The sequence below is a fragment of the Heloderma suspectum genome, chromosome 2 (genome assembly GCF_057233095.1).
Source record: "Heloderma suspectum isolate Gila_16-S chromosome 2, 16-S_ref, whole genome shotgun sequence".
NCBI lineage: Eukaryota > Metazoa > Chordata > Lepidosauria > Squamata > Helodermatidae > Heloderma > Heloderma suspectum.
The window spans coordinates 295,786,476-295,809,525 of NC_139459.1; the positions used below are offsets into that span (position 1 = coordinate 295,786,476).

The following is a 23,050-nucleotide window of genomic DNA, read 5'->3' on the forward strand; positions in this document are numbered from 1 at the left end:
TCTGGCAATTACCCCATCCTGCCAAAGCGTCCTGTGCTCAGGAGCAGCCTGGGGTGCATGCATGCAGGGTAGCCAGGAAACCTGCCGTTGTATTTTATTTATTTATTTATTACATTTATATCCCGCCTTTTTTTCCTCCAAGGAACTCAAGGCGGCATACATAATTCTCCTCCTCCTCCATTTTATCCTCACAACAACAACCCTGTGAGGTGGGTTGGGCTGAGAGTCTGTGACTGGCCCAAAGTCACCCAGTGAGCTTCCAGGGCCAAGTGGGGACTAGAACCTGGATCTCCCAACTCCCAGTCCAGCACTAAAGCCACTACACCACACTGGCTCTCTGTATGGAGGGAGCGCCACTCATGCTTCTCTGGAACCAACCCAATTACTTCAAGCTTTGCTATTGCCATTCGAGGTAGGCGATATTCTTAAAAAAAAAAATTCTAACTATTACACCAACCTGCTCTCAACTAGGCTGCTAGAAGACCACATATCCCGAGTAACAAAATGGTGGGTTGGTTAACATTTAAACACCATAAAAATGATAGTCTTCATTATTTCAGAATGCATCTTAACTCAAGTGTGAATGTTCATGTGTGACTATATTTTTATAAATTAATGCTACCTCAGATTGTGACAGTTATTCCAGTAAACTAACTAAGGAGCATTAGCGAGACTTAACTCCATTCGTCAATAGCAATGAAAGGGTTAAAGATGGCTAGAAACAATATGGTTGCAAATCAGCCTGCACTGTTACCACTCTAATTTCTACAGCACTAGTGAACTCAAGGAAGTTCATTCTTCTCAGTGCTTTACCCATCAGCTCTAATGGCGCACCAGCTGCTTCATTAGGCTACTGAGAGCCAGAAGTGTTTGCTATTAGCTAAAGCTTTGATGTTAGAGAGCACATCGGTACTTGTTAGAAGTAATTAAAATGCAGGAATTTCCTGTCCCACTTTTTTTTGTTAATAAAGAGAGGAAATTAGGAACCCCATTTTACAGTAGTACCTGTTCCATTTTTGAAATATGAACTCATACAGCACACATAAGAATGAAACAGCAGCAACATTAAATAATTTCGGCTGTCACTGTATTAATCTAGGGCGCAATCCTATGGCCGCTAGACAGCAGCTAGACGGCCACTGGATTGGTCGGTTTCCGGAGAACTGCCTCCCCAACCCTACCCCCACAGCCTTGTAGGCGGCACGGATTGTCCCCGCACTCCACGCTCATAACAGCAGTGCAGAGCGGGGCAAAAGGGGGCGTTCCCGGGGCGGGGAGGGCAGAAGTGCTGGTACGACACCTCCTATGTGTCGCCCCGCCTCCCCACCCTGTGCTCTGATGTCCTGCAGCCAGACAGCTGAGATCGGCTATCCAGCCGCGAATGCAGAACAGCTGCAGCGTGGAGGAGACAATCCCCCCCATGCGCCTCCCGTCGTGCATGGGATAGGAGGTTGCCTCCCGAGTTCGGAGGGGGCTGCCTATCCCCATAGGATTGCTCCCTTAGTTTCAAAACAAGCAAAGGTTTAAGCACATACACTGTCTTTGAGAAATTGCTAAGACAGATATTTAAAATGAACCTTTGAAGTTATATAGGTATTTCAGCAAATGCATCCTTCTTATTTTAGAGACAGACACAGGGCAAGTGTAGTTTGTCACAAAGATCTGAGAGATGTTCAGCAGAGTAATAGCAGTTAGTGAATAATGGAGACAGCCATCTAAGGAGGAAGTTGTAGAGGAATTGACAATTGCAGACAGTTAAGGGTAGGAAAGAAAGGAAATTGGGCATTGGTGAGAAGCCTCAGACCCGAGGGGAGATGAAGGAGGATGTTGCTGTAAGCAATAAGAAAAGGGGTTTGGTATAATTACCGCCCTGAAACTTGCTAGTCCTGTTGCTGTCATTGCCAGAGAAGGCTCCGGAGTGTCCTCCCGCAGCAGCCACCCGGAAGGCCCGATAGGCGCCTGTTGCTACTGTTTCCCCATAAGGGCCTCCAAAGCCATAGACTCCTGTGAGACCCGGGATAAAAGAGACAGGGGAGAACTGTGAGGGGTGGGGGGGGCATATAGGAATTCCCCCGAAAAATAAGCAGTTGATCTCTGCAAGTGTGAGCACAATTTCTCTCTAAAACACAAGGCTGACTATCTGAGAACATGCTGATTTCACAGCCAAAAGGAACCAACATGGAAGCCCCACTGCCCCGCCAGAGACGGACCAAGGTACAGGTTTCGTGAACAGTTTATGAATTTACAGTTGTACAGGAACCTTTCCCAAGTCAGACGCTACAACTTGACCTTCAGGTACCCTTACCTATAGGTAACCTTAATCTTAAAATCACGGCAGCCACACATGCGATCACGTTTCACAAGCATTGAACGGCACCTGATTTTACTGACTTATATGGCCTTCAAATTATGTCATGAATGCAAATACTAGACCAGTCTTCTCCAACCTGGCACACTCCAGATGTTTTGGACTACAGCTCCCATCATCCATGCTGAGTGAGGATAATGGGAGCTGTAGTCTAATCCATCTGGAGAGCACCAGGTTGGAGAAGACTGCACTAGACTTTCACACAGATGCAGGCACACATTACATCAGCGATGACTATAGTTTGAAGAAACCTGATAAAAATAACGCCTGCAAGACAGGCATGCCCTTTTCCCTTCTAAAATGGAGAGGGGCAATCCAAATTATTAAAATCTGAGCAGTTTAATTCAGCTAAATATTTAATATGGTCTTCTCTAAACTTCAGTACCAATTTATTTTGGTCTCCTTCTACAAACAGATTTCAAGATATTTTTGTATCAGCTGAGCCTGATAAAGATGAAATGTCTTCTGGTTTGATGAAGCGTTTCCCATCAATGACAGTATTTTTTGGTCACATTTATGATTACTTTTAGGGTTTAGTGTTATTCAAATTTGGACACACACCCTATGCAAATAACACCACCAACAGTCATACAATCTATACTGTGTGAAATGCTACACACTGTAACAGTGAAGCACACTCACCAGCAAAGCCTCTGCCCCTGCCCTGAGGTGGTGGAATTGGCCCAAAGTGCCGAGGGTATACAGAAGCTGGATAGAAAGGCATGGCAGGTGGCGGAGGGAAAGAGAGCGGATGATTCTGCCTGGAAAAATTTAAGCCTTCAAGGATGCTCTGACGCATCTTCTCAACCTTGGCAGCTTGTTCAGCCTGCAATAAAGAACATGACACCAATGTATTTACATCAATGTGAAAGCAAACTGCAAGTATATGGATACAGCAGTTGTTTCTTTTGCACTAACTTTTAAATGATGCAGCACTGGTCACAGCAGCTAGCTGACCACAAATACAAGTGTGACTGACTGGAAAGCAATCACAGAGTCTGTCTCTGTAAAACAAGAGCCTACTCTCCTTAACTCATTCCCTTAAAAAAAAAAACGTTTAAAGTAGATATCATAAATGTTACATGTTCAATTGACTGATGGTATTGGACAATGCAGACACATTCATTTTTCCCAAGTCGGATCCACCTACTCCTTAAATCTATCAGAACAGTAGGAACAGAATTTCTTTGATAAAGGCTAACTTTGATTCTGTGGGACACCAGAGGAAGACAGGAGAACAACAGGCCCTACTGGAAGGTACCACCTCCAATCCCTGGCCAAGTCTTTCTTTGGACGCCCCTGTCTTCTAGTTGAAAGAGAGGGAGAACACCCTACTGTCTGGACCATGGGGAGGCAACAATTAGGGAGGAGTATTGATAAACTGTCAGATCATACATATATCTACAGGTATATAAAGGTTCCGTAAAACAAGATGCAGTGACCCCTTCCTAATCCATCAAATATACTACTCTACAAAATTATTTATTGATCAAAAATAAGCATTAACCCCTCAAATTGAATGAACACACACGCACAGAGAACTCAGCATTCAGTTGGACTCTGGATGTTTCTCAGAATACAGTCAATATGATTTGTCAGACGCTTAGTCACACACAAACATATTACTTACTGAAGTTTTGGATAAAAAGCCCTCTAAATAAAGTCAAGTTCATGCCCAAAGGCAATTTTAATTATAGTAGTCATTATATTTATTCATTTGTTTTTATCACAGGGATTTGTGACTAACAGATCTCATTCAAAACTGGAGAAGTTCCAAGGAGCATCTGAGAAACAACATACCTGACCATCACAGAGGTCAATGAGGGGGACTTTCTCCCGGCTTGCTTTGATGAGCTTGGTCTGGAACAGCTTCCCATCAAAGTACATCCACGGACAGCAATGCTCCCATGGAATGGGCTGCCCGCAAGCATCGTTTGTAAACAGTGCCATATCAACACCACTCATAAACAATGCTGACAGCTGAATTCCTCGAGGATCTAGATTTTCAATCTTGTAAGACAGAAATGAAACTTCAGTTGACTAAATACCATACAAAGGTCCAAACTTCCAAGCTTATTTTAAAACTAAACACACAATATTAAGCACCTGTTATTTTAAGAACTGAATGGCTCTATCAGCTTTTTATGGATAAAGCCATGTGACCTTGCAAGCCACTTAAAAGCTTACTGAAATAAGAGTCTGTGGAGTTAAAGTTTACATCTCTCTATACTAGACCCCCAATGGGCATATACGTCAATTCTGTACAAATGCAACTAAATTTGAGGAATGTTTTTCAGAACTAAACCACTGCTGAAAAGCCACGGCAAGGGAGTGGGCTATTTGGATGTCTCCCTTCCCTCTCCTTGGGAAGACGTAAGGCTTGCATGCTTCCTCCTTCACCAGAGGAGAAGTGAATGGTTGAACCTATAGATCTCATTCTTATTTGACACAGGATCTCTCCTGACTCTCTTTAAAAGAGAGTTTTCCATGGACACTCAAGATTCTGCACAGAAGTCACAGGCTCTATGTGGTTATTTTCTCCCTTTGATGATGGAAGCTGGAGAGGAAGAACTCCCCATGAGAGGACAAAGAATTAGGTTCCGATTAGGTTCCAAGTAAGAAAATATTTAAAATAAACCAATCCCATGTGGAGAAGAAAAAGCTTGATTAGTAATATGTACTATGGAAATTAGAGATGTAGATTCCCCCAACTAACAGAGAGGCAAACATCGGACATAGAATTTAATAGAACTTTCTAGTATATTTAGAATATTAATATTCAGAAACATTAATAAACTTAATGCATGTCTTAAGGATTATTTCAGGACTGATATTAAAGAAGAAAACTGGGCTGGCTTTGTGGCATTTGAATGCCCAGGAAGAGGCATCTCACTTCCTCATGCAGGGGTGGGCAAACTACTTTATTAGAACTCTGGAGAACCACTAAACAGAGCCTGGTGCAAAAACTGTACACTTCGCATTAAAGAATTCTGAGCCCAGACATTTTTTTTTGAGTACCAGAACTGAATAGAGCTCACAGTCCTTCCACACAAGAATGTATTCTCGATTACACCAAGCTTTGTTGGTAGTATAATTTAGAGCAGCCAGGGTCATTTTGTTGCTATTATTAAACAATTCGGGATCAGAAATCCCTGCCAGTCTATTGCAAATCATCCAGAGATCTACCTTCTGCCCACTGTCCTAATGAATTTATAGGTCTCTAAGTTACATCCTCACCATGTCCAATTAAAGGCATCAAGATTGGAATCTTTAGCTAAGAAACTGAGGAGCTGCTAACAGTTAGAACTGATGGTAATAGAGGGATGAGCCATTGATCTGACTCAATATGAAGCAGGGGCCTAGATCCTAATATTCTGTGTTCAGGGAAAACAGCTTGCTCAAGATAGTGTTGTGATATCTGAAAGAACTCTAATCATCCAAAAATACAGAGTTGGATGGATCCAAATATCCCATGAGCAGAGTTCTACTCCTAGAAAGGATGCTCCTGGTGTCCACTAACATGGGGGGGGGGGTAGATTCCCATTTATGTTGTGCCTCCCAAAAATCCATTCTGAAGGGTCTGGGGACCTTCTGGTACAGCATAAAAGGTGGCAAGGGGGGAGCTACAGGGAGGAGGAGGATTAGGCAAATATTTACTCTCTCCACATTTAATTAATGGACACCTCTGCTGGACTGAAGGCCCTTCCATGAACAGACCTCGCACACAAGTATAATATCAGCATATGTCTTCAAGCTGGACACTGGCTAGGTCATAAATACTGGGCAGCTCAAATTTCTCAGGTAAACTGGGTGGGTGGATTATGGGGCAGCAACCATTAGCTCAAATCTCAGCATGAATCTGATTTGTCTACCTAATAATCAGAAAATATTGCCATAAGGCAAACTCATGTTGAAAATGTCAGAACTGCAATAGATACTGCAGCATTATAGCAATCAAGTGTTATACATTGTGAACAACATGCCTAAAGTATTATGAAGTATGCACTACTATTGACTTAAAAGCATATTGTAGTTCCTAGACTGTTAAACCTAGGCTGCTTTTCAGACAGAGAGGTCTAAGGAACACAGAAATGGTCTACATGCTTGCATTTTGGAAGATAAAATAACTTTTATCCAGGTATGGTTCTTTTCCAAGTCATTCACCTGTAATTCTAAGCTCATACTGATAACTGGTGTAATGTACATTCAGAATACAAATACTGCCTTACTGGGTCTGGCCAATGAGCAGTTTAGCCCAGCATGCTGTCTTCAACCCTATACCAGTTGATAGAGCCATGGTGTGAGGTAGGGTGTTAGCAGGGAAGCAGCGAGCAGCAGGAAAGAAAAGACAGAAAAGTGGAGCAAGGGAAGAAAGGAAAGATCCACAGAAAGGGGAAAGACAAGCAAAAAATGAAAATGACCCTATCAGAATTCTCATTAAAAAGCTCCAATTACTAAAAACAGAACAAAAACCCAAACACTTCCTGTTGAATGTTTTACATATATTATGCATGAAATTATTTTTAACTTTTATCAGAATTTCTGTTTCTCCCTGCATCTTTTATTATAATGTATTAATTATATATTATTATGATCGTATCTGGAACCTTTTTGGGGTACAGAAAGCCATGTCAATGGTTTTCAAGGTGTGAACGCAGGAGTACTCCTCAGAAGGTTTTCAGGGTTCCTTGGCAGGATGAACCAATTTAAGGCATCATTAAAAAAAGATCATAATTTTAATCAAGTTTTCAATTTATATTTCACATATTTCCTGAACAAAAGGCAAAGAACCAGTTCCTATAATAATTAAAACATGCTGGTTTGCAATTAAACAGATCCTTTGTACCACCTAGGATCTATTTCAAAAACTTGGATCATGGGGCCCAAATGTCATTTGCACTACAGCATTATATCTGGTTAGAGTCAAAGAGAGAGGGGCAACTTGTGACATCAATGTATTTAACTTTCTCTATAAAACATGCAGGGACTTTAAAGCAAGACCACTTACAAGTGCACAGAACCTTCCTGAAGCAAAAAGCTATTGGGCAGAATATTATTTCTTTATGAGATGGGAAACAAAGGTCCATTTCATTCGGTTAGTACGGTCACAGGGCAGTATCCTATTCGGCACCAGTGTTACATAAATTATGTTTCGCTAACAAACACTATTGATGCTATTGGCAGAAGGAAACCCATTGCACAAGCAAACGCTACTGCCGTTGTGCTAGAGGTAGCTTACACTTGTTGTTCAGTCGTTAAGTCGTGTCCGACTCTTCGTGACCCCATGGACCATAGCACGCCAGGCCTTCCTGTCCTCCACTCTCTCCCAGAGTGTGCTCAAGTTCATGTTCACTGCACCGGTGATGCTATCTAGCCATCTCAACCTCTGCCATCCCCTTCTCCTTTTGCCTTCAATCTTTCCCAGCATCAGGGTCTTTTCCAGGGAGTTTTCTCTTCGCATTAGGTGGCCAAAATATTTCAGCTTCAGCTTCAGTAGCTGTCCTTCGAATGAACAGTTAGGGTTGATTTCCTTTAGGATTGACTGATTTGACCTCCTTGCAGTCCAGGGGACTCGTAAGAGTCTTCTTCAGCACCACAGTACGAAAGCATCAATTCTTCGGCGCTCAGCCTTCCTTATAGTCCAGCTCTCACAGCCATACGTTACTACTGGGAAAACCATAGCTTTGATTAGACGGACCTTTGTTGGCAAGGTGATGTCTCTGTTTCTTAATATGCTGTCTAGGTGTGCCATAGCTTTCCTCCCAAGGAGCAAGCGTCTTTTAATTTCATGGCTACAGTCACCGCCTGAGGTGATCTTGGAGCCCAAGAAAATAAAATCTGTCACTGCTTCCATTTCTTCCCCTTCTATATGCCAGGAAGTGATGGGGCCAGATGCCATGATCTTAGTTTTTTTAATGTTGCATTTCAAACCAGTTTGTGCACTCTCCACTTTCACCCTCCACAAGAGGCTCTTTAGATCCTCTTCGCTTTCTGCCATTAGGGTAGTATCGTCTATGTATCTAAGGTTGTTGATATTTCTCCCAGCAATCTTAATTCCGACCTGTGATTCATCCAGCCTGGCGTTTCTCATGATGTACTCTGCATGTAAGTTAAATAAGCAGGGTGACAATATACAGCCTTGTTGTACTCCTTTCCCAATTTTGAACCAATCGGTTGTTCCATGTCCAGTTCTTACTGTTGCTTCTTGACCCTCGTACAGGTTTCTCAGGAGACAGGTAAGGTGGTCTGGTACTCCCATCTCTTTCAGAATTTGCCACAGTTTGTTGTGATCCACACAATCAAAGGCTTTAGCGTAGTCAATGAAGCAGAAGTAGATGTTTTTCTAGAATTCTCTTGCTTTCTCCATGATCCAGCGGATGTTGGTGATTTGATCTCTAGTTCCTCTGCCTCTTTGTAACCCAGCTTTTACTTCCGGTAGTTCTCGGTTCACATACTGCTGAAACCTAGCTTGTAGGATTTTGAGCATAACCTTGCTAGCACATGAAATGAGCGCAATTGCCCTTCTTTGGGATTGGAATGTAAACTGACCTTTTCCAGTCTTGTGGCCACTGTTGAGTGTTCCAAATTTGTTGGCATATTGAATGCAGCACTTTAACAGCATCATCTTTTAGGATTTTAAATAGCTCAGCTGGAAGACTGTCATCTCCGCTAGCTTTTTTGTTACTAATGCTTCCTAAGGCCCACTTGACTTCACTCTCGAGGATGTCTGGCTCAAGTTCAGTGACTGCACCATCGCGGCTATCAGGGACATTAAGATCTTTCTTGTATAGTTCTTCTGTGTATTCTTTCCACCTCTTCTTAATCTCTTCTGCTTCTGTTAGGTCCCTGCCTTCTTTGTCCTTTATCATGCCCGTCTTTGCACAAAACGTTCCCTTGAGATCTCCAATTTTCTTGAAGAGAACTCTAGTCTTTCCCATTCTATTGTTTTCCTCGATTTCTTTGCACTGTTCACTTAAGAAGGCCTTCTTATCTCTCCTTGCTATTCTCTGGAAGTCTGCATTCAGTTGGATATATCTTCCCCTTTCTCCCTTGCTTTTCGCTTCCCTTCTTTCCTCAGCTACTTGTAAAGTCTCATCAGACAGCCACTTGGCTTTCTTGCACTTCTTTTTCTTTGGGATGGTTTTAGTCGCTGCCTCCTGTACAATGTTACGAACCTCTGACCATAATTCCTCAGGCACTCTAACAGGTCTAATCCCTTAAATCTATTCCTCACCTCCACTGTATATTCATCAGGGATATGATTGAGGTCATACCTGAGTGGTTTAGTGGTTTTCCCTACATTCTTCAATTTCAGCCGAAATTTTGCAACAAGAAGCTCATGATCTGAGCCACAGTCAGCTCCAGGTCTTGTTTTTACTGACTGTGTAGAGCTTCTCCATCTTTGGCTGCAAAGTACATAATCAATCTGGTTTCGATATTGACCATCTGGTGATGTCCATGTGTAGAGTCGTCTCTTGTGCTGTTGGAAAAGAGTGTTTGCTATGATCAGCGTGTTCTCTTGGCAACACTCTATTAGCCTTTGTCCTGCTTCATTTTGTACACCAATGTCATGCTTGCCTGTTATCCTGGTTATTTCTTGACTTCCAACTTTAGCATTCCAATCCCCTATGATGAAGAGGACATCTTGTTTTGGTGTTAGTTCTAGAAGGTGTTGTAGGTCTTCATAGAACCGATCAACCTCAGCTTCTTCGGCCTCACTGGTTGGGGCATAGACTTGAATTACTGTGATGTTGAATGGTTTGCCTTGGATTCGTACTGAGATCATTCTGTCGTTTTTGAGATTGTACCCCAGGACTGCTTTTCCCACCCTTTTGTTGACTATGAGTGCTACTCCATTTCTTCTAAGGGATTCTTGCCCACAGTAGTAGATATGATGGTCACCTGAATTAAATTTGCCCATGCCTGTCCATTTTAGTTCGCTGATTCCCAAGATGTCGATGTTCAATCTTGCCATCTCATGTTTGACCACCTCCAGCTTACCTTGATTCATTGATCTGACATTCCAGGTTCCTAAGCAATATTGTTCTTTACAACATCGGACTTCCTTTTCACCACCAGACACATCCACAGCTGAGTGTCCTTTCGGCTTTGGCCCAGCCGCTTCGCTCTTTCTGGAGCTACTTGGAAATTCCCTCCGCTCTTCCCCAGTAGTATATTGGACACCTTCCGACCTGAGTGGCTCATCTTCCAGCGTCATCTCTTTTAGCCTTGTGATACGTTCCATGGGATTTTCTTGGCAAGAATACTGGAGTGGGTTTCCATTTCCTTCTCCAGTGGATCACATTTTGTCAGAACTCTCCACCATGACCTGTCCATCTTGGGTGGCCCTGCACGGCATAGGTCATGGCTTTACTGAGTTACACAAGCCCCTTCGCCACGACAAGGCAGTGATCCATGAAGTAGCTTATACTACTGCAACGTAATTTACATTACCACTAGTATTAAATAAGATATTGCTCACAGATATTACTAATTTGAAACTGAATGCATTGCAGATCTCAGGTTTTAAGGAAGTATAAAAAAGGAGTATAAGGTCACCTAGGTTGTATCTCACTTGAGATGCAAGACAGCACCTCCAGCACTTGTGGTAATGGCCAGTGCTCTGGTCCAGCAGGGAGCCCTTAATAACATAATACATAACCTTGACCTCAAATATTTCCCCCACAGTTCTCTCTCTTACCTAAAAAGCAATCCTAACTCAATGGGTTTGATACAGGGCCAAAATTCAGTTTAAGAGGTATGTGTAAGCTTTGACATGTTTGCATTAAATATTCATTTTAACTTAGTTTATTCCTTTAAAGGACACTTTCTATACTATAGTTGGAATGCAAACACAATGAATAAAATAAATCCAATTTAAATAGTAATCCATTAAAAAGATATTTTATTCATTCTGTTCCTCGATGACTATGGGCAGGTTCGCACATAACACTAAGCCAGCCCTGTGAATAAGCTACATTGTGTGGGTTGCTCACTGAAAAACTCACGGTACGCCTGGCAGATGATTGGGCTTGCCGTGGGTTGTTCTCTCCCTCCTTCAGCCTCTGTCTTCCAGCTGGCTCTGGCACGTATCCCAGAGGACTTTGTGGCAAAACCCATCTTGTCTACATCGCTACCCCTTTTCATTCTCTGGTTTTGGAAAAAACATCGATGCCTCAAAAATGCAGAATTGGGAGGGGTTGCGATTTTTAAAAATTATCATTGTTTTTGTCCATCTTTTGCAGGTGTGCAAATGTGCACTGATGGCTGTCTGATATGTAGCATCTTGCCTGATCAATTTCCTTGTCTGTTTCAGCTGTCAAAGGCAGCAATGAAGGAGAAGAGGTAACATACAAGGAAATTGACAAGACAAGGTTACCTATCTGCCAAGGTAGTTTACAAAAACGGGGGGGGGGGGATCATATATAAGAAAGACAAAGTAAAATATTAAATTTTAAGTTTGTTAAGTGTACTATATAAGGGTAACACATGTTAAGGGTAACACATAAGCCTCCAGAATGCTCTGCTACATAGACCCTGTGTCTGAAATGCAGGGGTTCCTAAGCAAAAAGAAGAAATGAAACAGAAAAATGACAGTGAAAGATTCGCCAAGGATGGAGGTTTGAAAGCCATTAATGTAAAACATAAAACAAATGCAATACCAAACAAAGAACAGTCAGGAACCAGCAGATTTCTTTTTAAACTCGAACTGATATCATGATCAACAAGTCAGAATTGACCTGAAGTTGAATCAAACTCTTCATGCCCATGTATTATTTTATTGGACAACACACATACCTGGATGAGGTTAAGAGTACCAACAAAGAAAAGCATGATTCTCTACCAACTGCTTGAATTAGTATGGATTAAAGGTCCCAGAGAACCCCTGTTTAAAAGTCACCTTTAGTTCCTGTAGTTGGTCAGGTTCATAGAGTTTTGGAGATAAAGCTTGAGCCAGGAAGGCATCAAGTTCCTGGCGACGAAGTATCCGAACCCCAGGCCATTGCACCATATACCTACGAAGGCAGGGGATCTTAGATTCAATATTGTTTGAAAAGCTTAAGAACTATTACTTATGATTTCTCTGTACAGCCAATTCAAGCAGGCTAAATTTGGAATGAAATCCATAGCCCCCCTCGTGTCTCCCAAACATACTCCAGAGTGTCCCCCAACCCTCTGGAGCAGATTTGGGGTGTGTGTGTATGTGGGGCTGCAGGGGGAAGAGGAAGACCATGTGGGGTCCATTCCACTGCCAAATGGTCAGGCTTGAATGTAACCATTACTTTCATGTGAGATTAAACTGATATACAGCACATGGACTGCATTGGTTTGACTAAAGTCATGGTTTGGACACCGTGGCTTGGATCCTAAGGTTCGATTTCACTCATGTGGGTGGGGGGTGGGGGATTTCCACTGACACCCTGTCCACACACCCCTCCGATATATCCCAGACTCCATAACCACCCTGAGAACTTAATGATATAAGGTGGGATATAAATGTTTTAAATAAATAAATAAGAGTCTCCCAACCTTCAGGAGCAAATTTTCAGGAGGCTGTAGAGGGAAAGGCGAGACAACAAAAGCCTGGTTCTGTGAACAGAACTCTGTTACATTCAGGGAAGGAAATTCAGGATTTAAACAACTGCCTTTAATGGATTAGACCTATAGTATCATTCCCTTTTATCCCCTTGCCTCTTCTACGGCATCACTAAAAGCACCCAGAAGTTGTCCCGGTGCTGGGTTTTTTTGGCATATTCCCACATAATTATTTATCTATAGGTCTTTTTAGAGAGAGCCTAACAAAATTCAGTTATGCTATGATTAGTTGAGAAACATAAGGCAATTTTTAAGGATGCTATCAGTACAAAGAAAGTAATGCTAAAACAATACAATTACATTATTTCTAGTCATCTGAACATTTATTCAATATCAACATGTTAATAATCATCACCCTCAAGAAAATATAATGGTACTGAAAAAGAAGGTCCTTAGCTGGCAGCTGATAGATAGATACCACACACTTTTATACCTTTCTTCATGGGTAAGTTTAATAACCCTTGCCTCTTATGAAAAACGTGAAAAAGCGAAGGTTTATCCTTAACTACTAGAGTGTGGATATATTTAAGAATTGTCTTGCAAAGAGCAGGGCTGTTAAAGAAGTGGCCATCAATCAAAATATCAAGACACCAAAAAACAAGAAGTCATTACTTGCCCACATATCAGAGGAAATTGTTGTGAGAAACAACAATGTAGGCAACGTACAGCTGGAAGCCATGACTTCACATTATACAAATTACTGTCAAAATCATGAACTCTACTAGGGCTAAAAAGGCAGACACATGTTACCAAGCTGAAGTTTTATCCTACACTAAAGCCAGTCAAGATCCTTACCTTAATACACAACAGAGCACCATAAGGTGAGTGGGCACATTTGTAGGGTTCAGCATTGCTGGTGTGTCTGACCTCATACAGGCCAAGAACGCCCTCATTCGTCGATTCTTGTCCTCTACTGCTTTCCCCAGCCACAGTTTCTTCAAATTGGGACAGGTCCATTCCCTAAATGCAAGAGCTTCTACCAACTCAGGAGTCTGGGGAGACTTCCCTTTGTAAGCAGCCCATTCCTTAATTATCACTGGTGAGACTGCAGAATAAAAAAGGAAACCAAACACTTTCAGCTTTATGTACAAGTACTGTAATAGCCAAGCAATTTCCCAAGACTGAATTCTAGCCAGTATATGCAATTTGCACTTACACAATTTATATTTAAAGCATCCACACTTTACAGATCAACGTCATAAGAATGAATATGGACTTGCAACATGCCATATCATTAACTAATTGTTAATCAATGTTGCCCAGACTATACCCCAAATAGACTTATATTCCACTGATTCAGTGAAATGCAAAACTTTTAAGACAGGGATTTTGATTTTTTTTTTTTAAACTTAGGACTATTTCTGTTGACTATGTGTTATTTTGTGATTTTATTAAAATGTTTATTTGTTTGTAGGTGAGCTGTGCAGGGAAGCTACATTTAAAGAACCAGTGAAAGGAGACACAGCAAAAAGAAGATCTGGGGTTTTATCTAGGTTGCTCATCCGAACATGAGGCTTGCTATAGGGGCATGCTATAGAGAAACCCTGGTCACATTCACATTATCGTATCTCATCTTAATAAACAGCGATATAAACTAGCCTTGTGCTTCTTTCTTTCCTGCCTTTGCAGCGTACCTGAATGCAATATGGAAGATTCCAATTCATCCAGTTTCCTGTTCTGTCAGACCAGGAAGCTATGATTTACAAGTTTTGAAACAAGCTAGGATCTTAACCACGAGTTGAAGTTGGTTGTTCCAAAGCTGGTAGCCATAATTACCCAGTTCCGGTCTTAACTGAGATTTGTGAAGACCGGAAACAAAGATTCTGAAATAAACTGGGTTAAGGCAATAATGGTGAATAATAATTTCTGCACTTCACAAGGTTCTGTTATTCCCTTCAGGTCTGAAGTTTTTATAGCAACTGTCTGGCACCACTGCCAACCTAAATTCAGCTGTGTTTAAACTGCAAGTGATATCCAGAATGCAATGCAGAAAACAGAAATATTATGTCTGCTTACTGAAAAATAACCAACAAGTGTTTTTCTGAAAGCTGAAATAAGGCCAGAACTACACATTCTGTAGCAAACTCATATCTGGAAACCCAGGCAACTGTTTATTCTCTGCAAAGCAGCATCAAAGAGACAATCTGCAGGCAAGAACTGGTAGAGAGGAGAAGAGGCACATAACCCTTTTGCATGCTTTTCCTCTGTCAGGTTTCCAGAACAGTGTTGAAAGACCTCAGGGAAGAGGAGGAGCCATAGCTCAGTGGTAGAGCACATGCCTTGCGGGCAAAGGGTCCCAGGTTCAAACCCCAGCACCTCCAGGTAGGGATGTATGGACTGTGCAAAATCCGTTCCATCTGTGTTTTGCGGATTGTCAGGTGCCTTTTGTTCTGTCGTCCACACATTGACAGAATCGGGGGCTCTGTTTCTGAATTTGGGCAAGTGAGCATTTGCACAAATTTGCACGTACAAAAATGCGCAAATCCCCCCAAAATGTGCATTTTCGTGCTTTAGCCTATTGGGGGAAATGCACATTTTTTGCCCGTTCTTTAATTTTGCACATGTTTCTACAATGATATTTTATTTTTATTTATTTCATTTCTTATTTTATTTATTTCATTTCTATACCGCCCAATAGCTGATGCTCTCTTTTCACAAAATTTTCACAAAATTCGGGAAAGTTAGAAAAATGGCCCACAAGTCTGTGGAATCCGTCTTGACAGGGGAAAAGCCAGTCCTCTGCAGAAGCCGCAGGTCAGATTCATGAAAATCCAAACTCATTTCATTCCATTGCGGATTTCTCCGACATCCCTACCTCCAGGTAGGGCTGGCATGGATATCTGGCTGAAACTCTAGAGAGCTGCTGTCAGAGTAGACAATACTGAGCTAGACGGACCACTGGTTTGACTTGGTATAGGGCAGCTTCCCAAAGGCACTGGAAATGCAGCTCCCATGCCCCCCTTCCTTATGAATTTGATCTAATTATATTATATCAGAAGGCTACATTGATTTCAGCAGGCCTTGTGCAGGGCAAGTTTCCGGTGAATTGAGTCCAATTGTATATGCTTGGTGTTTGCTGAATTCCTTCATGTCCAGCTACAATGAATATGATCCCAGAAGTAGTATCAGGTGTGGAATAAGTTTCACTTTACAATTTGGATTGCTCTGTAATTCCTGTCATTGAGCTGTAACTTAGATTTATTGCTTAAAGTTTCTAGCAGTTACAGAAAAATCAAGTTATATATTTGCAAGGGAACACCCCCGCTCCCTCAAGTTTAGTGCCATTCATTCTGTGTTATTGCCGATTTATTTGTGTGTACATTCAGGATAGAAACCTATTTACCACGGAATACAAGATAGCAGAGTACTTAGTTCAGTCCTCCAACGTGGTGCTTTTAAGAGTTACTCTAAAATAAACAGAAAGTTGGTTTCATGGTGTGCTGCGATTATACTTTTAATAACTACCTCCAGGAAAGTAAAGTTGGAGAACAAGACTGTAATGAGATGTCTTTCAGCTACAATAAATGTAGGTGCATGGGAAAAAGAATATATCCAGTGACTAGAGGCATCTACTGAAAAAGTGATGAAGTATGAGTAATTAATATCAGAAGCACACAACGTACTTTAATACATGAAAGTATATCTGTTGAGAAGGCAGGAGGGTGAAGTATGGGTTTGAGGGGAGGCAGTTACGGAAGGTAAGTATTTTAAAAGTTTAAAATTCCATGAAACAGTCTAACACAATTACCATTTATTAAAGTCAGTGGGTGAGAGATTAAAATTGGACCTATTAGGGCACAAATGGTATACATGTTTAGACAGAAAAAAAAAGACCTACAACTTCCATCATGCCCCAGCCAGCCACAGCTGGCTGGGGCATGCTGGGAGTTGTAGAACTTTTTTCTCTCTAAACATGGCATTGTGCCCTTAGTGATCCTTTTGTAGCTACAGCTTGAACTAACTTCAGTCTATAGAATGACGTCTTTTATAAATCTTGCTGTAATAGAAGCCTGTTGATCAAACAAAAGTCGTTGATCTTTTTACAGATGCAAGATGAATAACTTGTTCAAGATTAGAAATATGATACGATATGCTTCAGATAAGAAGCACAGGTAAATATAATCTACATAAATTTGCCTAATATTTTTATGACACTAGATAGAAAATTATGGAAAAGACTTGATTTTTAAAAAGAAGCTACAGCCAAGAGTTTCAGGATTTTACAAGAACTTGCAGACTGCAAAGACACCAGCTGCTTGTTACTTCTGAAATATATCTTATGTTAACCATCCACATATTAGTTCTCTCATTTTAACAAATGTCTAACTATTTGGATTAAAAAATTCAGGAGAATGTTAATAATTCTAACTGACTGGCTCTCCTGGAGAGAGACTGGCCCAGTTCGATTTTAGTAAGTCACGGTTCCAGGAGAGCCCTGGCTTTTGTGCTTATGCAGTGTGCACACTGCCCAATCACTCCTGCTTTGCTCCTCCTGCAGGGAGGAGCGGCTAAACAAGCCACAGACCGTCCATGATGTATCATCATATGCAGAACAGGAACTCTCACTTATTTCTCTCCAGACAAGCCAGAGTCATACGCCAACAGCAAATCATGGCTTACACTTCTGGCTTAACTGGAAAGAGAACAGGCCCATGGCTTATCTTTACATCCAAACAAGCCTAGTATGGAACTATCAATGCTCTGGATGACTGGGTGAAACTTCAACCCATTCAGAATATAGTAGCCGGGCTATTGGTAGAGGCTTATTATATCTTGCCAGTTTTCAAAGATCTGTACCGGCTTGCAGTTTGGTTCTGGGCATAATTCAAAGTGCTGGTTTTTAAATCCCTAAAATAGCTTAGGACCTGGGTATGTGAAAGACTGCCTTCTCTCATAATAACCTGCTCAATCCCCAAGACCTGTTGTGACTGCAAATTTTTACCTAAAGTTGGTTGCTTCTTTTTGTTGTATTGCTGATGTCTTAGCAAGCTTAATTACAGTTTGATATGATATCTGAAGCAAACAAACCATGCTTTGTGATCACCAAGCAAAGCATACTCAGAAACTGTGTTTGAAATGAGTTGGCAAACCATGGTTTGTGTTACGTATGGTAGGGTGTGATGTGTGAACTGATTAAGCAGTTATTGCTTCACCTCCAGAAATGCCCACACTATAGCAACAAAAAATGGAAGCAATCAAGTATCCATAAACCACAGTTTGCCTGTACATTTGGGAGTCAACCCTTAGTTTGTTCTAAACCATGGTTGGTGCAAATTATATTTTGGTGTGATGTCTGAGCAGTAAATAAAAGACAAATACATACATTCTGGAGGAAGTCTGTTCTTTCTAAAAGCAAGCCTCTCTGTTTTTTTCCTGCTTTCTGCCAAACTGAACAGGACTCCGTAAACATACTGACGAACTGGCCTATAAAGAAGAGCAGCAGGAGGCAGGTCTTTGTTTGCTTCATCTTCAATAGAAACTGCAATTTTAATTTCACCCTGTACATGAACAAAATTATTAGTAGCATACGGACTCCTGCAAATTCAAGCATTACATTACTAGTGTAGTCTCTACTGGACTTAGGGACAACTTTCATAAAATACTCACAGCATATAAGGGACTATGCATTTAAAACCTTAACACATTTGGTATTAAAAATAATTGAAAATCCAATCAAAAATCTGTTTTACTAATTCCATTTTTATCCTTCAAGGTGCTCAGGACAACATTCCCCTTTTATCTCAACAACCACCCTGTGAGGTAAGCTAAGCTGAGTGACTGGCCGAAGGCCACCCAATGAATGGCTGAACAGGGATCTGAACCAGGACCCCTGTTCTCCCAGGTCCTAGTCCAGCAGTCTAACCACTACCCCACACGGGTTCTTAATGACTAGGGCCACAATCTTCATGGATTAAGCAACATCCCTCCTTTAATGTAGCATTGCTCTGTTAACCTCCAATTAAATTTACTGGACTTCACCTATTTTAACATTTATTTTTGCAAATAAGCCAGAAATTAAGAATTAGAAAGTTGCCCTCAAATGAAATAACTGAAGAAATTCCAAGTCTTAGCTAGTGGAATGATTAGGGATATGATAGCACAGTGCTGCTGAACGCAGCGATGGCAGGCTTGGGAAATGATACAGAGCAAAACAGAAGAGGATAAAGAGACTGAAATAGCTGATTAGGAAAGCTGAACCAGGATGGTCTGGGAGAGAATTTTCCTGGCTGAGAAACAAGAACGTGTGTGTGTGGGGGGGGAATCCCACCCCAAATTTAAAAATTGCCTTGTACAAAGCAGCCCTTTTTATGTATTTTTCAAAGCAGCATAAGTGATGGCAGAAATGGGGAAAGAACAGGTTACTGGAGAATAAATGTAAAGAGTAAACATTCATAGCCATTTAGCGAGTTTGTTGACTCCGCTACACCATGTAGTAAACATTTGGTCAGCAATTAGGACCAATTCATGCATTTTGTCTATGTGAAGCCCTGCCTTTGAATTTTTTCCATGCAAATGTCATCTAGTTCACAGTTGCCCATGTTTATTTTATTTATTTGTTACATTTCTATACCACCCAGTAGATGAAGGTCTCTGAGTGTTTCAACAATCAAAGCCATAAAATACATCATAAGATACAATATAAAAGTTTAACAGTTTAAAACTACAATATAAGATAAAACTAGAAATCAAAAATAAAACCGAGCAGCAATGCAAAGATTTAAAATACCGTAACATATTTAAAACATAAACTGCAAGACTAAAATGCCTGGGAAAATAAAAAGGTCTTCACCCGGCACCGGAAACAGTACAATTTAGGTGCTAGGTCAGCCTCTCTGGGAAGCTCATTCTACAACTGGGGTGCCACAGCAGAAAAGGCCCTCTTTTTAGTAGCCACCCACCTCATTTCCTTTGGTGGGGGTTCCTGAGAAGGACCGCTGAGGAGTGTATGAACTGGAAATACATATGCACCCAGCTACACATGATTACAGAAGTTTCTACATCTCTGGATAAGATTGCTGGGATGAGGGGAGAAATCACTTCAGCCACATCTACCCTCGTATGTATGTATTACAGGTTCACATACTACTTCCTCCAGACAAGTGTGGGCTAATCTGAGACCAAAAACATCTTGATATTTGCCATTAAGAGAAACACACTTGAGATCTTGGTCCTCAAATTGTGGAGGCCAGGACCCACTGGGTAATTTGAGAATGCTGAGACTCTGGAATAGTCCACTGTTTCTCAATAGCATCAGTGGATAGACATCTCCCTCCACTGTCCCTGACTTTGAGTGGAATTCCGCAAGCAGCAGACGGTGGAAGGAGCTGTTCATTCCTTTGGGTCAAGCCCAAAGAAGGGCAGCAGAGGTGAGAAATGAGTAACACTACTAAATGGTTTTAACTTCCATTAAGCCTACAGAATCTTGGATGTAGCAGCAGGAGGCATGCCACTGCACAGAAGAAACTTCATGTATTTATCCAGCAAAATAGATGGTTGGCAGTGAGATTGTTCTTGGAAAAACAGAATTTCAAAGGGGGCCAAAGTTCTAAACTGTGACCCGGTTCACACATGATTAACAAGCCATGATGGCTTTCCTCTGTCGTGTCTGCTGGTTGGATTTCCCTCATTTATCTCGCTGGCGCAGCTTGCTGTGTTGTCCAAACCCAGGCGCCATGGCTTGTTTGAGGGGGCAGTAACCCTCACATAACTCTTGGGCTGTTGTTTAGGGTTTGCTGCCCCTCCCCACCCCCCAACAAGCCATGCTGCCGGGTATGGATGACAGAGTAAGCCGCACCAGCAAGGGTAATTAGGGAAATATGGCCAGCATGTGACCAGTATGCGTAGCGGGGGGGGGGGGGGGAGTCGCCATAGCTTATTTCCCTCGCTGCAATTGTGTGACCTGGCCCATTGTTAAAAACACTGCATTAAAACCAACCCTTGCGAACCAAAGACTACCAGGCTGATCATTCCTCACTTTACACACACCATGGCTCCAGCTACATACTCACTAATTCATTACAACCTGAGATGACAGCAAGCATTATCTGATGTTTTTAGAATCCTTGTCTTACCAATACCCAGATCTGAACACCTTACCTTGGTTAGAACATGAAAGATGTAGGGGTACATTAACCCCTTTTTGTGTCTGTGTTCTGCCACTCTTAATACTTCAGGTGCTACTGGAGGTAACGGAGGAGTGGTAATATCCATATGGTTCCTAGTGGGCATTGACAACAGACACGGGATTTGTGGACTACTGGGTTGGTTCACTTTAACTTCAGCTGCCTGGTTTCCTGAAGAAACCGTAGAGGAACCTTCTGCCTGTAATATATAAGAAAGTCATCTCTGAAAGGGAGACTCTCTCTCTCTCTTTAAAAGTTATAATTATACAAGTATTATGCACCTACAAGTTTTGGAGAGCACGTTTTTCTGTATTTTCAACTAAAATAAACACCACACTACACCCACACACTTGCCATTTGCTTCAGCGCTCAAAGGTTATTCACAATTTACTTTACAACAGTGAAGGGGAATTTGGAGCCTCCTTGGAGAAGGCTGGGAAAAATGTAGTTTCCCAGCAGGGAATTGGGTGGGGGGAGATGCTTGTTTTAGTTTTTTGGCACTGGCCTCACTTTCTGGGAACCTTTCAGTTCTGGTACATCCCAGCCTGTGTTATGTGATGCTTTAATGTTTTATTGTACATCACGTCAGGTGCCTAATAAGCAGAAGGCACGATGTATAAATCTAGGATTGGATCCAGAACCGTTGTTCCTCCAGAAGGATACCAGATGCAGAAAAGGACTTTCCCGTCGTCTCCTCCACAAAACCTGAGTAGATTTGGATGGCATGCGCAGGGAGGGTGCAGGGAGGAGGAGAGAATGAGGATGTCCCATTTCACAAGTGCTATCTTTCCACTGGCAGAACAACAGTTCTGGATACAATCCACAATCAATCAATAAATGAGGGTGTTCAAGACTGCCACCTTAGTGTAACTGAACTACTGGCAATTCTGTGTACAACAGTTTATCATCATTGTCTCATAAAGCACCTAAAACTTTCTACGCATTGTGCACATATTAAAAGGTAAGACAGTCACCGCCTGCAGGATCATAATCAAACAGACATCAAATCAAATACCTACAAAAGGAAGAATGAATGGGGCAGTGAAGGAGATCTTTCACTGGGTGATGGATGAAGTAGCCTGTCTCCCCTTTGCCATGATGTTCTTGCTGGGAAACAGGAGTGCAGCCTCCCTCTGGCCTGTGGTCTCCTACCCAGCAGCACAGGCCAGAGTATATCTCTTTTCAGCTCTGCAGTCCCGGGGCAACTGTCAGTTGGAGTCAAATATGCTTTCTGTTGGGGAGGGCAAGGAAGTTCCCTGCAGCTGCTCCTTCTCTAGCCAACAGACAGGGCCAGGCTGGTCCCCTGCTTGCCATTATATTTTTCTTGGGAAGCAGGGAATACAGTCTCCCAGTGGCCCTTGGTCTCCTCGCCAGTGACCAAGCAGTGATTTTTTTTAAAGTCACAGATGCCATGATGCATTCGAAGCCGCATTCACACAGACCAGAGTGCTACGGACAACACTACCTTTGTTTGGTCTCCTGGATCCCCACGTGCTTGATTTTCTGACTGGGTTCCTGTTTTTTCCCAGCTCAATTTGTTCCCACCAACGTGACTGAGGAAAGAATACCACACAATTTTTATTGTCGGGGTTATAACTCAAAGGGGCTATAAAGTCGTATCAAGATAAAACACAACTCCCTTTTTCTATTGCGCTAGCTCCCAGTCCATTTTCAGGCTCAATTTGACTTTTTGGTTTCGACTGTTATGGCTGGGGTCCATGACACTCGAAGGACCCTCTGCCTGCACACGTGCGTGCTGTTGAACTGGTATGTTCAGCAGAGGCCCTTTTCTGCGCTCCTGTGCCACTTGAGTTTCAGCCTTTAGCCAAAAGACAGCGCTTTCAGTGATGGCACCCGACCTCTTGAATGCAGGCCCCCCAAAGGCTTGCCTGACACCTACGCTGATGTCATCTCAGTACCAGGCAGAGTTTTTAACTTGATTTTAATTCAGTTGTTTCTTTTA

At 42.0% G+C, this 23,050-nt stretch overlaps 1 protein-coding gene across 3 annotated transcripts in view; it reads right to left on the reverse strand.

Annotated features, from left to right (window-relative positions):
- The window catches only part of FAM120A (family with sequence similarity 120 member A), a 76,269-nt gene that overhangs the window by 11,222 nt on the left and 41,997 nt on the right, over positions 1-23,050 (reverse strand). For all 3 annotated transcript variants that reach the window (XM_084839974.1, XM_084839973.1, XM_084839975.1), the window contains 8 exons: positions 22,553-22,640; positions 21,062-21,286; positions 18,288-18,462; positions 13,760-14,009; positions 12,270-12,384; positions 4,169-4,378; positions 3,011-3,194; positions 1,867-2,004 (listed from right to left, as the gene is read on the reverse strand). In XM_084839974.1, the coding sequence (XP_084696100.1) occupies positions 1,867-2,004; positions 3,011-3,194; positions 4,169-4,378; positions 12,270-12,384; positions 13,760-14,009; positions 18,288-18,462; positions 21,062-21,286; positions 22,553-22,640 (1,385 nt within the window). The remainder of the gene's footprint in view (positions 1-1,866; positions 2,005-3,010; positions 3,195-4,168; positions 4,379-12,269; positions 12,385-13,759; positions 14,010-18,287; positions 18,463-21,061; positions 21,287-22,552; positions 22,641-23,050) is intronic.